Consider the following 15,093-nt stretch of genomic DNA (forward strand, 5'->3'; position numbering starts at 1 on the left):
CACTCTACTATGCAGGCCAAACAACTCTTCCATGTACGAGAGTCATATGGAGGAAGATTCCTCCTGATTGGTCGAGATCTGTCCCAATACAACCATCCACTGACAGATCCCGATTCCCCTCAATAACAATGACCTCAACATTCTTAATTCCGTCTCCGTCGGCGTCCTCATCACACTGATCTCCGATCCCATCGTTGTCCGCGTCCTCCTGCCCGGAGTTGGGGGTCAGTCGGCAGTTGTCCTGCAAAGCAGAAGAGATCACAATGAAAATACCGACAAAGAAAGACGATCACAATACGTTCCACTAGTGATAGGAGATGTTAGGGGGGTTATATATGACAGGTTCTCTTTGCTGGAATGACTTTTCAGAAGGATGGATACATTGGTAGACCTCCTTCTCCTTGGAACATCTTGATCAGCATGTCCTCCAATGAGAGTCTGGGTCAAGCTGATGAGATGTTCCTCAACAACAGAAACGAATGTCTCTTGTAATCACGTGTCTGCAAGTTCTCCAGTGAATGACTCGATGTGTAAAATGTTCTGGAGGTCCTACGTGGCAACTGTCCAGGACCGGAGCTTAGAAGACTCCCATTTCGGTTCGGGAGACCCTGGGTCCTCGTTTCATATTCCCGAGGATCTGTGAATCGGATCCCAAGTTGTCTGCTTTCCAATCTTCACTTTACTTTGTAGCTTTTCTCTTTGAAGGCCTTTCACCGTGAGCCGAGGTTGTTGGGTTTCTTACCAATTGGTGGGGGATTGTGGGATGTCCAGAACCTCAACTGTTCCCTGACCTGCAAGCCACTGGACCTGGAGGACTGGGACTGACACTCAGCGGCCGCAGGTAGGACTTTACCTACCAGCCTCTCCTCTCCTGATCTGTGGGGCTGGGAGTGGGAAGCTATGCTGACACCGCGGTCCCTCCCCCAATGAATGTTCCTCTTCATTCTCTCCAACCTCGTTGTTTAACCTAGACGGTGAGAGTGAGATCAGGTCAGTCCTCACCCCAAGCGGTTGTCTTGGACAAGCAATATCTGGAGAAATAGTCTCCACGCTCTACAACGAGGGTCCAAGTCATAAGATGTTCCAGAAATGATTGTCTCTTGTAATTCTGAAGTGAATGCATAAAAAAATGTAAAAAGTTTGGGAGGTCCTACGTGGCAATAGTCCAGGATTGGAGCTTCAGAGCTTCCCGTTTTGGTCAGGAGACCAGGTCCTCGATCCTTGTGGGAAGATCTCCGCATGGATCCTTGTGGGAGGATCTCCGCATGGATCCTTGTGGGAGGATCTCCGTATGGAACCTTGTGGAGGATCTCCGCATGGATCCTTGTGGGAGGATCTCCGCATGGATCCTTGTGGGAGGATCTCCGCATGGAACCTTGTGGGAGGATCTCCGCATGGAACCTTGTGGGAGGATCTCCGTATGGAACCTTGTGGGAGGATCTCCGCATGGAACCTTGTGGGAGGATCTCCGTATGGAATCTTGTGGGAGGATCTCCGCATGGAACCTTGTGGGAGGATCTCCGCATGGATCCTTGTGGGAGGATCTCCGCATGGATCCTTGTGGGAGGATCTCCGCATGGATCCTTGTGGGAGGATCTCCGTATGGAACCTTGTGGGAGGATTTCCGCATGGAACCTTGTGGGAGGATCTCCGTATGGAACCTTGTGGGAAGATCTCCGTATGGAACCTTGTGGGAGGATCTCCGCATGGAACCTTGTGGGAGGATCTCCGCATGGAACCTTGTGGGAGGATCTCCGCATGGAACCTTGTGGGAGGATCTCCGCATGCTCTTTCTCCATTTTCTTATGTTTACTTTTACTTTGTAACTTTTCAAAATAAAAACGTTTGAACCCTTTCCCCGTGTGTGGAGGTCCTTCCTTATCAATGTGAATGGTGGACTTCTGCCTATTGGCCTCTGTGAAGGCTACTGGACCTGGCTGAGAGCTACAAGTAGGCCCATATCCAGCATCATATGACATGATATTCCCCATGCCGTGTCCTCTACGCCCCTTCACCCCATGGGGCGATATCCAGCATCAGAGGACATGATATTCCCCATGCCGTGTCCTCTACGCCCCTTCATCCCACGGGGGCGATATCCAGCATCATATGAGATGATATTCCCCTTGCCGTGTTCTCTACGCCCCTTCATCCCACGGGGGCGATATCCAGCATCATATGAGATGATATTCCCCTTGCCGTGTCCTCTACGCCCCTTCATCCCACGGGGGCGATATCCAGCATCATATGAGATGATATTCCCCTTGCTGTGTCCTCTACACCCCTTCACCCCACGGGGGCGATATCCAGCGTCAGAGAAGATGATATTCCCCTTGCCGTGGCCTCTACGCCCCTTCACCCCACGGGGGCGATATCCAGCGTCAGAGAAGATGATATTCCCCTTGCCGTGGCCTCTACGCCCCTTCACCCCACGGGGGCGATATCCAGCGTCAGAGAAGATGATATTCCCCTTGCCGTGGCCTCTACACCCCTTCACCCCACGGGGGCGATATCCAGCATCAGAGGACATGATATTCCCCATGCCGTGTCCTCTACGCCCCTTCACCCCACGGGGGCGATATCCAGCATCATATGAGATGATATTCCCCTTGCTGTGTCCTCTACACCCCTTCACCCCACGGGGGCGATATCCAGCATCATATGAGATGATATTCCCCTTGCCGTGTCCTCTACGCCCCTTCACCCCACGGGGCGATATCCATGGTCATAGGAGATGATATTCCCCTTGCCGTGTCCTCTACGCCCCTTCACCCCACGGGGGTGATATCCATGGTCATAGGAGATGATATTCCCCTTGCCGTGTCCTCTACGCCCCTTCACCCCACGGGGGCGATATCCATGGTCATAGGAGATGATATTCCCCTTGCCGTGTCCTCTACGCCCCTTCACCCCACGGGGGCGATATCCAGCATCATATGAGATGATATTCCCCTTGCCGTGTCCTCTACACCCCTTCACCCCACGGGGGTGATATCCATGGTCCTATGACACACGGTAATACGATACAGATGGAGCTGATCCTATAGACCTAGAAGCTCTGTCCCCGGTTGTGAAGGTGTCACTCATCTCACCTGTTTGCAGTGTTTGTGGTTGTCTATACACGGCATCGGCTCATCCGGGTAACCGTCTATGTCGGTGTCTCGGCCACATGTGTACCCGTTGCCGGCCCAGCCAACGTTGCACTGTGAGGGTGAAGGAACACGATATTAGTGACACGGATGGGGAGCAGACCTACCGAATCAGAACTTTCCGGATGTCCATCATGACCATCGGTGGTGAGAATACGAGGACAACTTACCAGAAGTCAGGGACTTACCGCACAAGTCACGTCACCGTTCCTCTCAAACACGCAGTGTGCGTTCACGTGGCAGGGGTTGAAGGCTGGGCTGACGCAGGACTTTTTCGGCACGCAGCCCAGTGATTGGTTTCCCACAAAGCCCGGCTTACAGGGGCCACACTTATAGGAGCCCTAAAGGGACAAGAGAAGGACGGAGGTGAGAAGAGTGGAGAGGTGAGGAGGAAATCATTGGGGTGGGGTAGGTGCTCAGGTAGGTGCTCACCACAGTGTTGGTGCAGATGGAGTTGGCGGCACATCCTCCATTATTCCCATCATTACATTCGTCAATATCGGTGCAAACCTGGAGAGGAGACGGAAGATTGGTGACACCTCTGAAGACACGCCTCCTGCGTGGAACTGGAAGAACAACATGCCGGCCTCCTCCCTGGTCTTACCTGCTTGCTAGCCTTGGCGTAGTCGATGCCCACCCCTGACACCGAGTTCCCCTTGTACCCACGTGGACAGGCCTCGCAGCGGAATCCGGGAGACGTGTTAATGCATTTAGAGCCCGAGAAACAAGGATTGGTGTGAGCACACTGCAGGAGGAACACAGCGTGTCACATGGGGAGGTGTCACATGGTGGGTAGCAACACATTGGAGGAGAAGTGTCACGTGGGGAGGTGTCACGTGGGGAGGTGTCACATGAGGAGGTGTGTCAAATGGGGAGGTGTCACGTGGAGAGGTGTCACATGGTGGGTAGCAACACATTGGGGGAGGTGTCACATGGGGAGGTGTCACATGGGGAGGCGTCACGTGGGGACGTGTCACATGGTGGGTAGCAACACATTGGGGGAGAAGTGTCATGTGGGGAGGTGTCACGTGGGGAGGTGTCACATGAGGAGGTGTGTCAAATGGGGAGGTGTCACGTGGAGAGGTGTCACATGGTGGGTAGCAACACATTGGGGGAGGTGTCACATGGGGAGGTGTCACATGGGGAGGCGTCACATGGAGAGGTGTCACATGGGAAGGTATATGCCACATGGTGGGTAGCATCACACTGGGGAGAAATGTCACATGGGGAGGTGTCACATGGGGAAGTCTATGTCACTTGGGGAGGTCTATGTCACATGGGGAGGGAGGTGTCACATGGGGAGGGAGGTGTCACATGGGGAGGGAGGTGTCACATGGGGAGGTGTCACATGGGGGGGAGGTGTCACAGGGGGAGGTCTATGTCACATGGGGAGGTCTATGTCACAAGGGGAGGTCTATGTCCCACGTGGTGGTAGTGTCACAGGGAGTCTCGGAGATCCCACAATAGTCCACGTATGGATACCTCATCTATATCGGCACAGTGGCTGCCATTGCCATGTGACCCCGGCGGACACGGCCCACAGCGGTACCCGGGGTACTCGTAGGTCTCCATACAGTCCACACCCTGGAAACACGGGCTGGGGTTGCAGCGTGACCGATGTTCATGGAAGCCTGCGTGTAATACAGAAACATCAGCAATGACCACTGAATGCTGCCGCACTGCACTGGGTGGGTAGGTGACGGCGGGTACTTACCGCACACTTGGCACTCCATGATGGTGTTCCGGATCAGAGACATCTCCTTCACCTGTCACCAAAAACAGAAGAGAGACATCATGGCGGAGTCATCACCAACCTCTATAGGATACTTCTAGATCAGTGGTGGGCAACCTTTTTTTTCAACTGAGCCAAATCTCGCCAAAACCATGATTGAAATTTATTTTGAGAGCCACATTTTTAAAACTGAAAATACATCTCCCATATAGTAATTCATCCCCCATAGTAATTCATCCCCCATATAGTAATTCATCCCCCATAGTGTAATTCATCCCCCATAGTGTAATTCATCCCCCATAGTAATTCATCCCCCATAGTAATTCATCCCCCATATAGTAATTCATCCCCCATATAGTAATTCATCCCCCATAGTAATTCATCCCCCATATAGTAATTCATCCCCCATAGCAATTCATCCCCCGTATAGTATTTCATCCCTCGTATAGTATTTCATCCCCCGTATAGTATTTCATCCCCCGTATAGTATTTCATCCCTCATATAGTATTTCATCCCCCATATAGTAATTCATCCCCCATATAGTATTTCATCCCTCATATAGTAATTCATCCCTCATATAGTATTTCATCCCCCCATATAGTAATTCATCCCTCATATAGTATTTCATCCCCCCATATAGTATTTCATCCCCCCATATAGTATTTCATCCCTCATATAGTAATTCATCCCTCATATAGTATTTCATCCCCCCATATAGTATTTCATCCCCCCATATAGTATTTCATCCCCCCATATAGTATTTCATCCCTCATATAGTAATTCATCCCTCATATAGTATTTCATCCCTCATATAGTAATTCATCCCTCATATAGTATTTCATCCCTCATATAGTAATTCATCCCTCATATAGTATTTCATCCCCCCATATAGTAATTCATCCCTCATATAGTATTTCATCCCCCCATATAGTATTTCATCCCCCCATATAGTATTTCATCCCTCATATAGTAATTCATCCCCCATATAGTATTTCATCCCCCCATATAGTATTTCATCCCTCATATAGTATTTCATCCCTCATATAGTATTTCATCCCTCATATAGTAATTCATCCCTCATATAGTATTTCATCCCTCATATAGTATTTCATCCCTCATATAGTAATTCATCCCTCATATAGTATTTCATCCCCCATATAGTATTTCATCCCCCCATATAGTATTTCATCCCCTCATATAGTATTTCATCCCTCATATAGTATTTCATCCCCCCATATAGTATTTCATCCCTCATACAGTAATTCATCCCTCATATAGTAATTCATCCCCCATATAGTATTTCATCCCTCATATAGTATTTCATCCCCCCATATAGTAATTCATCCCCCCATATAGTATTTCATCCCCCCATATAGTATTTCATCCCCCCATATAGTATTTCATCCCTCATAAAGTAATTCATCCCTCATATAGTATTTCATCCCCCACAGTACTATTCCCCCCCCCCCCCTTCTAGTAAGCCAAGTCCCCCGTGTCAATTCACTTACCTTTTGCGTTCCTCTCGCTGTCTTCCCGCGCCGTTCGGGTCTTCAGGGCGGACTGTGAGAGGAGCCTAGCTCCCCTCCCCTCACGTTCGGCACGCTGCCCCGCCTACACACATCCTGACAGCCACATCCGCAAGCCGGATTAAAAGGTCCGCGCGGACTTTTGGGGCTGCCAACCGAGAGGAGGCAGGGGAGCGGCCGACCGAGAGGAGGGAGGGGAGCAGGCGCCCGGCACACAGAAGAGCCGCATTAGACTGGGTAAAGAGCCGCATGTGGCTCGCGAGCCGCGGCTTGCCGACCACTGTTCTAGATGATTCCGAGCTGGGGGTGGAGTCTCTGGGCATGGTGCACCCATTGGTCCCCAGGTAAGGTGCACCCATTGGTCCCCGTGCACAGTTCTTCCACTGGTCTCCAGGCATGGTGCACCCACAGGTCCCCGGTCACAGCACACCCATTGGTCTCCAGTCACGGCGCACCCATTGGTCCCCAGTCACGGCGCACCCATTGGTCCCCAGTCACGGCGCACTCACAGGTCCCCAGTCACGGTGCACCCATTGGTCTCCAGTCACGGTGCACCCATTGGTCTCCAGTCACGGCGCACCCATTGGTCCCCAGCAGGGGCGGACTGACAACTCATGGGGCCCCCGGGCAATAGGGGATCATGGGGCCCCTGTGTCCTTGCCCAAACTCAAAAAAGCCTATGAAAAAGGTACCAGGGGCATCTCATGGGGCCCCCTACTGACCCCGGGCCCTCAGGCAGTGCCCGAGTTTCAAAATGGTCAGTCCACCCATTGGTCCTCAGTCACGGCGCACCCATTGGTCCCCGGTCACGGCGCACCCATTGGTCCCCAGTCACGGCGCACCCATTGGTCCCCAGTCACGGCGCACCCATTGGTCCCCGGTCACGGCGCACCCATTGGTCCCCGGTCACGGCGCACCCATTGGTCCTCGGTCACGGCGCACCCATTGGTCCCCAGTCACGGCGCACCCATTGGTCCTCGGTCACGGCGCACCCATTGGTCCCCAGTCACGGCGCACCCATTGGTCCTCACTCACCTGGTCTCGGATGTCCTCCCGCAGCTCTGCCAGCACTTTGTTGAACAGAGTCATCTGTGTGATCAGAGCCTTTGTGTGCTCCCCTGAGAGACAGAAACAGAGTCAGGAGATCTGATGGCAGACAAATGGATCTCCATGACAACAAATGTTCAGACTGGATCCCCAGATCCCTCACCCCTCCCCCATACACCTGACCATGTCTGCCCCCTGCTGGACACACCTCCCCCATACACCTGACCATGTCTGCCCCCTGCTGGACACACCTCCCCCATACACCTGACCATGTCTGCCCCCTGCTGGACACACCTCCCCCATACACCCAGCCATGTCTGCCCCCTGCTGCACACACCTCCCCCATACACCCAGCCATGTCTGCCCCCTGCTGGACACACCTCCCCCATACACCCAGCCATGTCTGCCCCCTGCTGGACACACCTCCCCCATACACCCAGCCATGTCTGCCCCCTGCTGGACACACCTCCCCCATACACCCGACCATGTCTGCCCCCTGCTGGACACACCTCCCCCATACACCCGGCCATGTCTGCCCCCTGCTGGACACACCTCCCCCATACACCCGGCCATGTCTGCCCCCTGCTGGACACACCTCCCCCATACACCCGACCATGTCTGCCCCCTGCTGGACACACCTCCCCCATACACCCGACCATGTCTGCCCCCTGCTGGACACACCTCCCCCATACACCCGACCATGTCTGCCCCCTGCTGGACACACCTCCCCCATACACCCGACCATGTCTGCCCCCTGCTGTACACACCTCCCCCATACACCCGACCATGTCTGCCCCCTGCTGGACACACCTCCCCCATACACCCGGCCATGTCTGCCCCCTGCTGTACACACCTCCCCCATACACCCGACCATGTCTGCCCCCTGCTGGACACACCTCCCCCATACACCCGGCCATGTCTGCCCCCTGCTGGACACACCTCCCCCATACACCCAGCCATGTCTGCCCCCTGCTGGACACACCTCCCCCATACACCCGACCATGTCTGCCCCCTGCTGGACACACCTCCCCCATACACCCGGCCATGTCTGCCCCCTGCTGGACACACCTCCCCCATACACCCGACCATGTCTGCCCCCTGCTGGACACACCTCCCCCATACACCCGACCATGTCTGCCCCCTGCTGGACACACCTCCCCCATACACCCAGCCATGTCTGCCCCCTGCTGGACACACCTCCCCCATACACCCGACCATGTCTGCCCCCTGCTGGACACACCTCCCCCATACACCCGACCATGTCTGCCCCCTGCTGGACACACCTCCCCCATACACCCGACCATGTCTGCCCCCTGCTGTACACACCTCCCCCATACACCCGACCATGTCTGCCCCCTGCTGGACACACCTCCCCCATACACCCGACCATGTCTGCCCCCTGCTGGACACACCTCCCCCATACACCCGACCATGTCTGCCCCCTGCTGGACACACCTCCCCCATACACCCGACCATGTCTGCCCCCTGCTGGACACACCTCCCCCATACACCCAGCCATGTCTGCCCCCTGCTGTACACACCTCCCCCATACACCCGACCATGTCTGCCCCCTGCTGGACACACCTCCCCCATACACCCGACCATGTCTGCCCCTGCTGGACACACCTCCCCCATACACCCGACCATGTCTGCCCCCTGCTGTACACACCACCCCCATACACCCGACCATGTCTGCCCCCTGCTGTACACACCACCCCCATACACCCGACCATGTCTGCCCCCTGCTGGACACACCTCCCCCATACACCCAGCCATGTCTGCCCCCTGCTGGACACACCTCCCCCATACACCCGACCATGTCTGCCCCCTGCTGGACACACCTCCCCCATACACCCGGCCATGTCTGCCCCCTGCTGTACACACCTCCCCCATACACCCGACCATGTCTGCCCCCTGCTGGACACACCTCCCCCATACACCCGGCCATGTCTGCCCCCTGCTGGACACACCTCCCCCATACACCCGACCATGTCTGCCCCCTGCTGGACACACCTCCCCCATACACCCGGCCATGTCTGCCCCCTGCTGGACACACCTCCCCCATACACCCGACCATGTCTGCCCCCTGCTGGACACACCTCCCCCATACACCCGACCATGTCTGCCCCCTGCTGGACACACCTCCCCCATACACCCAGCCATGTCTGCCCCCTGCTGGACACACCTCCCCCATACACCCGACCATGTCTGCCCCCTGCTGGACACACCTCCCCCATACACCCGACCATGTCTGCCCCCTGCTGGACACACCTCCCCCATACACCCGGCCATGTCTGCCCCCTGCTGTACACACCTCCCCCATACACCCGACCATGTCTGCCCCCTGCTGGACACACCTCCCCCATACACCCGACCATGTCTGCCCCCTGCTGGACACACCTCCCCCATACACCCGACCATGTCTGCCCCCTGCTGGACACACCTCCCCCATACACCCGACCATGTCTGCCCCCTGCTGGACACACCTCCCCCATACACCCGACCATGTCTGCCCCCTGCTGGACACACCTCCCCCATACACCCGACCATGTCTGCCCCCTGCTGGACACACCTCCCCCATACACCCGACCATGTCTGCCCCCTGCTGGACACACCTCCTCCATACACCCAGCCATGTCTGCCCCCTGCTGGACACACCTCCCCCATACACCCGACCATGTCTGCCCCCTGCTGGACACACCTCCCCCATACACCCGACCATGTCTGCCCCCTGCTGGACACACCTCCCCCATACACCCGACCATGTCTGCCCCCTGCTGGACACACCTCCCCCATACACCTGATCATGTCTGCCCCCTGCTGGACACACCTCCCCCATACACCTGATCATGTCTGCCCCCTGCTGGACACACCTCCCCCATACACCTGATCATGTCTGCCCCCTGCTGGACCTTCCATACACCTGACCATGTCTGCCCCCTGCTGGACACACCTCCCCCATACACCTGACCTTGTCTTCCCCCTGCTGGACACACCTCCCCCATACACCTGACCATGTCTGCCCCCTGCTGGACACACCTCCCCCATACACCTGACCTTGTCTGCCCCCTGCTGGACACACCTCCCCCATACACCCAGCCATGTCTGCCCCCTGCTGGACACACCTCCCCCATACACCCAGCCATGTCTGCCCCCTGCTGGACACACCTCCCCCATACACCCGACCATGTCTGCCCCCTGCTGGACACACCTCCCCCATACACCTGACCATGTCTGCCCCCTGCTGGACACACCTCCCCCATACACCTGACCATGTCTGCCCCCTGCTGGACACACCTCCCCCATACACCTGACCTTGTCTGCCCCCTGCTGGACACACCTCCCCCATACACCTGACCATGTCTGCCCCCTGCTGGACACACCTCCCCCATACACCTGACCTTGTCTGCCCCCTGCTGGACACACCTCCCCCATACACCCAGCCATGTCTGCCCCCTGCTGGACACACCTCCCCCATACACCTGACCATGTCTGCCCCCTGCTGGACACACCTCCCCCATACACCTGGCTCCCTGTACATGAGACAGACTCACCGAGGATTGAATTGACGACTCCATTCACTGTCGGGAGAGAAATCACAGACACGTCAGAGGGATCATCTCAGGTGACATTGAACCTTACAGATGTAATGTATCCCCAATATAAAGATCACCCTGCACATGGTGCCCCAGCTGTTTTCTGTCCCATGAGGGGCCCACACCCAGCCAAGGGCCCTTGGGGGTGAACCCCTCCCCCCCGTCACCACCCTCTGCAGCTCTAGACCAGCGACTCCCGACCTGCAGAAGAGAAACGGTATAGATCCACGGATCCTCCTCCATTGTCCCTTCACTTACCAGGTTCACATCACGTCACCCACCTCTCTGTGTCCTTACCTGTGTTCTGGATGGACTCGTCATCCTGGAAGGGGCATTCACTCAGAGCCCCCACTCTGCCCATAGACCCCCCGAGAACCATCTTCATCGACTCCACAGACCCCTAGACAGCGAGAAGAACCAAATCATTGTACTGACCTTCCATGGGCTCCAGGACCCTCATGGGCCGGGCTCCAGGCTATGGGGGTGGGTACAGACATAGCACACCTCCCACTGACTCCCAATGAGGTGGGTGGGGCACAGACTAATGATGGTCAGGTATTCCCCCTTACCTGCAGCCTCTGGTAGGCCTTGTGTCCTGAGCGGATCTCCCCGGACTCCACCTCGAATTGTGGGATCACCATCATCTCCGGGAGGCCAAGGCTGCTGTCCACCTGCTTACAGTCCACATAGAGCTCCAGGGTGAGCGTGTCCCCGCGCAGGCCACTGATCCGCAGGATCACCGTGTGGGTGTTCCCGTCCGACAGGTTGGCGTTCTGTAGGCTGACCGAGTGGACCTTGGAGTCTTCCCTCATATAGCGGACCAGGACTGGAAGACACAGAACAAGTTATGGCACCACCAATGGTGGGAAATGGAGTGCTAGCTCTTCTGATCAGCTCTCCCTCTCATGAAGAACTAGGCTGTCCTTGCCTCCTTCCTTGTTCTAGATTGCTAGCTCCTCAGGCCAGACCCCTTGCCCTACTATGACCAGTAGATGGCTAGCTCCTCAGGCCAGACCCCTTGTCCTACTATGACCAGTAGATGGCTAGCTCCTCAGGCCAGACCCCTTGTCCTACTATGACCAGTAGATGGCTAGCTCCTCAGGCCAGACCCCTTGTCCTACTATGACCAGTAGATTGCTAGCTCCTCAGACCAGGCCCCTTGTCCTACTATGGCCAGTAGATGGCTAGCTCCTCAGGCCACACCCTCCTTGTCCTACTATGACCAGTAGATGGCTAGCTCCTCAGGCCAGACCCCTTGTTCTACTATGACCAGTAGATTGCTAGCTCTTCAGACCAGGCCCCTTGTCCTACTATGACCAGTAGATGGCTAGCTCCTCAGGCCAGACCCCTTGTCCTACTATGGCCAGTAGAAGCTAGTTCCTCAGACCAGGTCCCTTGTCCTACTATGACCAGTAGATTGCTAGCTCTTCAGACCAGGCCCCTTGTCCTACTATGGCCAGTAGATGGCTAGCTCTTCAGACCAGACCCCTTGTCCTACTATGGCCAGTAGATTGCTAGTTCCTCAGACCAGGTCCCTTGTCCTACTATGACCAGTAGATTGCTAGCTCCTCAGGCCAGACCCCTTGTCCTACTATGGCCAGTAGATTGCTAGCTCCTCAGACCAGGCCCCTTGTCCTACTATGGCCAGTAGATTGCTAGCTCCTCAGACCAGGCCCCTTGTCCTAATATGACCAGTAGATAGCTAGCTCCTCAGGCCAGATCCCTTGTCCTACTATGACCAGTAGATTGCTAGCTCCTCAGGCCAGGCCCCTTGTCCTACTATGACCAGTAGATTGCTAGCTCCTCAGGCCAGGCCCCTTGTCCTACTATGACCAGTAGATTGCTAGCTCCTCAGGCCAGGCCCCTTGTCCTACTATGACCAGTAGATTGCTAGCTCCTTAGGCCAGACCCCTTGTCCTACTATGACCAGTAGATTGCTAGCTCCTCAGACCAGGCCCCTTGTCCTACTATGACCAGTAGATTGCTAGCTCCTCAGACCAGGCCCCTTGTCCTACTATGGCCAGTAGATTGCTAGTTCCTCAGACCAGGCCCCTTGTCCTACTATGACCAGTAGATAGCTAGCTCCTCAGACCAGGCCCCTTGTCCTACTATGACCAGTAGATAGCTAGCTCCTCAGACCAGGCCCCTTGTCCTACTATGACCAGTAGATTGCTAGCTCCTCAGACCAGGCCCCTTGTCCTACTATGACCAGTAGATTGCTAGCTCCTTAGGCCAGACCCCTTGTCCTACTATGACCAGTAGATTGCTAGCTCCTCAGACCAGGCCCCTTGTCCTACTATGACCAGTAGATTGCTAGCTCCTCAGACCAGGCCCCTTGTCCTACTATGGCCAGTAGATTGCTAGCTCCTCAGACCAGGCCCCTTGTCCTACTATGACCAGTAGATTGCTAGCTCCTTAGGCCACACCCTCCTTGTCCTACTATGACCAGTAGATTGCTAGCTCCTCAGACCAGGCCCCTTGTCCTACTATGACCAGTAGATTGCTAGCTCCTCAGACCAGGCCCCTTGTCCTACTATGACCAGTAGATTGCTAGCTCCTCAGACCAGACCCCTTGTCCTACTATGACCAGTAGATTGCTAGCTCCTCAGGCCAGACCCTCCTTGTCCTACTATGACCAGTAGATTGCTAGCTCCTCAGGCCAGACCCTCCTTGTCCTACTATGACCAGTAGATTGCTAGCTCCTCAGACCACACCCTCCTTGTCCTACTATGACCAGTAGATTGCTAGCTGCTCAGACCAGGCCCCTTGTCCTACTATGACCAGTAGATTGCTAGCTCCTCAGACCACACCCTCCTTGTCCTACTATGACCAGTAGATTGCTAGCTGCTCAGACCAGACCCCTTGTCCTACTATGACCAGTAGATTGCTAGCTCCTCAGGCCAGACCCTCCTTGTCCTACTATGACCAGTAGATTGCTAGCTCCTTAGGCCACACCCTCCTTGTCCTACTATGACCAGTAGATTGCTAGCTCCTCAGACCAGGCCCCTTGTCCTACTATGACCAGTAGATTGCTAGCTCCTCAGACCACACCCTCCTTGTCCTACTATGACCAGTAGATTGCTAGTTCCTCAGGCCACACCCTCCTTGTCCTATGACCAGTAGATTGCTAGTTCCTCAGGCCACACCCTCCTTGTCCTATGACCAGTAGATTGCTAGCTCCTCAGGCCACACCCTCCTTGTCCTATGACCAGTAGATGGCTAGCTCCTGGGCCCAGTATGGGCTCACCTTTGTTGACCTTGCCCACGATGGAAGCCTCCAGCCACTTGGTGTTGTCCTTCTTGGAGTAGAAGCCGAACAGGACTCCTCCTGCCTTGGCGGGGAGCCGGAACGTGGACAGGAAGTACAGATCATTGACTGTCAGCATTTCCGATCGGATCTTCTCCATCGCGCTGGCCATGTGACGCGATTCGCTGACCGTCAGGAGGTCAATCACTGCGAGGGGGAGGGATGGGGGAGGGGCATCAGCAAGATACAAAACACACTTCAAACTTCCAACATGGGGGCTGCCTGAGCTGACTCCTCCCACTACGCCAGTCACATGACAAACTAACATGGCTCTGCTTACATGGGAAATCTTCACACGTGGCTCTGTTTACATGGGATATGTTCACACGTGGCTCTGTTTACATGGGATATGTTCACACGTGGCTCTGTTTACACGGGATATGTTCACACGTGGCTCTGTTTACATGGGATATGTTCACACGTGGCTCTGTTTACATGGGATATGTTCACACACGGCTCTGTTTATGTGGGAAATGTTCACACGTGGCTCTGTTTACATGGGATATGTTCACACACGGCTCTGTTTATGTGGGATATGTTCACACACGGCTCTGTTTACATGGGATATGTTCACACAGGGCTCTAATTATGTGGGAAATGTTCACACGTGGCTCTGTTTATAAGGGAGGGGAGGATTGGAGGTTGTAAACAGAGGCCCATCTACAGCGTGCTGTGCACTGCGTCCTCCAGCAGAGGGAGCTCTGAGCCTCATAAACCCACTGCACCGGGAGGAAC

The 15,093-nt window shown here is 55.3% G+C and overlaps 1 protein-coding gene across 2 annotated transcripts in view; it reads right to left on the reverse strand.

The window, feature by feature from the left end:
- THBS3 (thrombospondin 3) overlaps window positions 1-14,539 on the reverse strand; it is a 31,766-nt gene extending 17,227 nt beyond the window's left edge. Inside the window, exons 1-12 of one of the 2 annotated variants that reach the window (XM_089665265.1) lie at window positions 14,299-14,539; window positions 11,621-11,877; window positions 11,349-11,451; window positions 11,010-11,036; window positions 7,444-7,526; window positions 4,864-4,915; window positions 4,632-4,780; window positions 3,754-3,894; window positions 3,582-3,659; window positions 3,338-3,490; window positions 3,093-3,203; window positions 134-241 (exon numbers count right to left, since the gene is read on the reverse strand). In XM_089665265.1, coding sequence (XP_089521391.1) covers window positions 134-241; window positions 3,093-3,203; window positions 3,338-3,490; window positions 3,582-3,659; window positions 3,754-3,894; window positions 4,632-4,780; window positions 4,864-4,915; window positions 7,444-7,526; window positions 11,010-11,036; window positions 11,349-11,451; window positions 11,621-11,877; window positions 14,299-14,470 — 1,434 coding nt within the window. In that variant the 5' untranslated portion in view covers window positions 14,471-14,539. The remainder of the gene's footprint in view (window positions 1-133; window positions 242-3,092; window positions 3,204-3,337; window positions 3,491-3,581; window positions 3,660-3,753; window positions 3,895-4,631; window positions 4,781-4,863; window positions 4,916-7,443; window positions 7,527-11,009; window positions 11,037-11,348; window positions 11,452-11,620; window positions 11,878-14,298) is intronic. The other variant, XM_089665264.1, reaches the window with a different exon arrangement.
- Between the last annotated feature and the right edge of the window lie 554 nt (window positions 14,540-15,093).

The sequence above is a fragment of the Staurois parvus genome, unplaced genomic scaffold (assembly GCF_062004578.1).
Source record: "Staurois parvus isolate SC_StPar_1 unplaced genomic scaffold, SC_StPar_1.0 ptg002166l, whole genome shotgun sequence".
In the NCBI taxonomy this organism is placed as follows: domain Eukaryota; kingdom Metazoa; phylum Chordata; class Amphibia; order Anura; family Ranidae; genus Staurois; species Staurois parvus.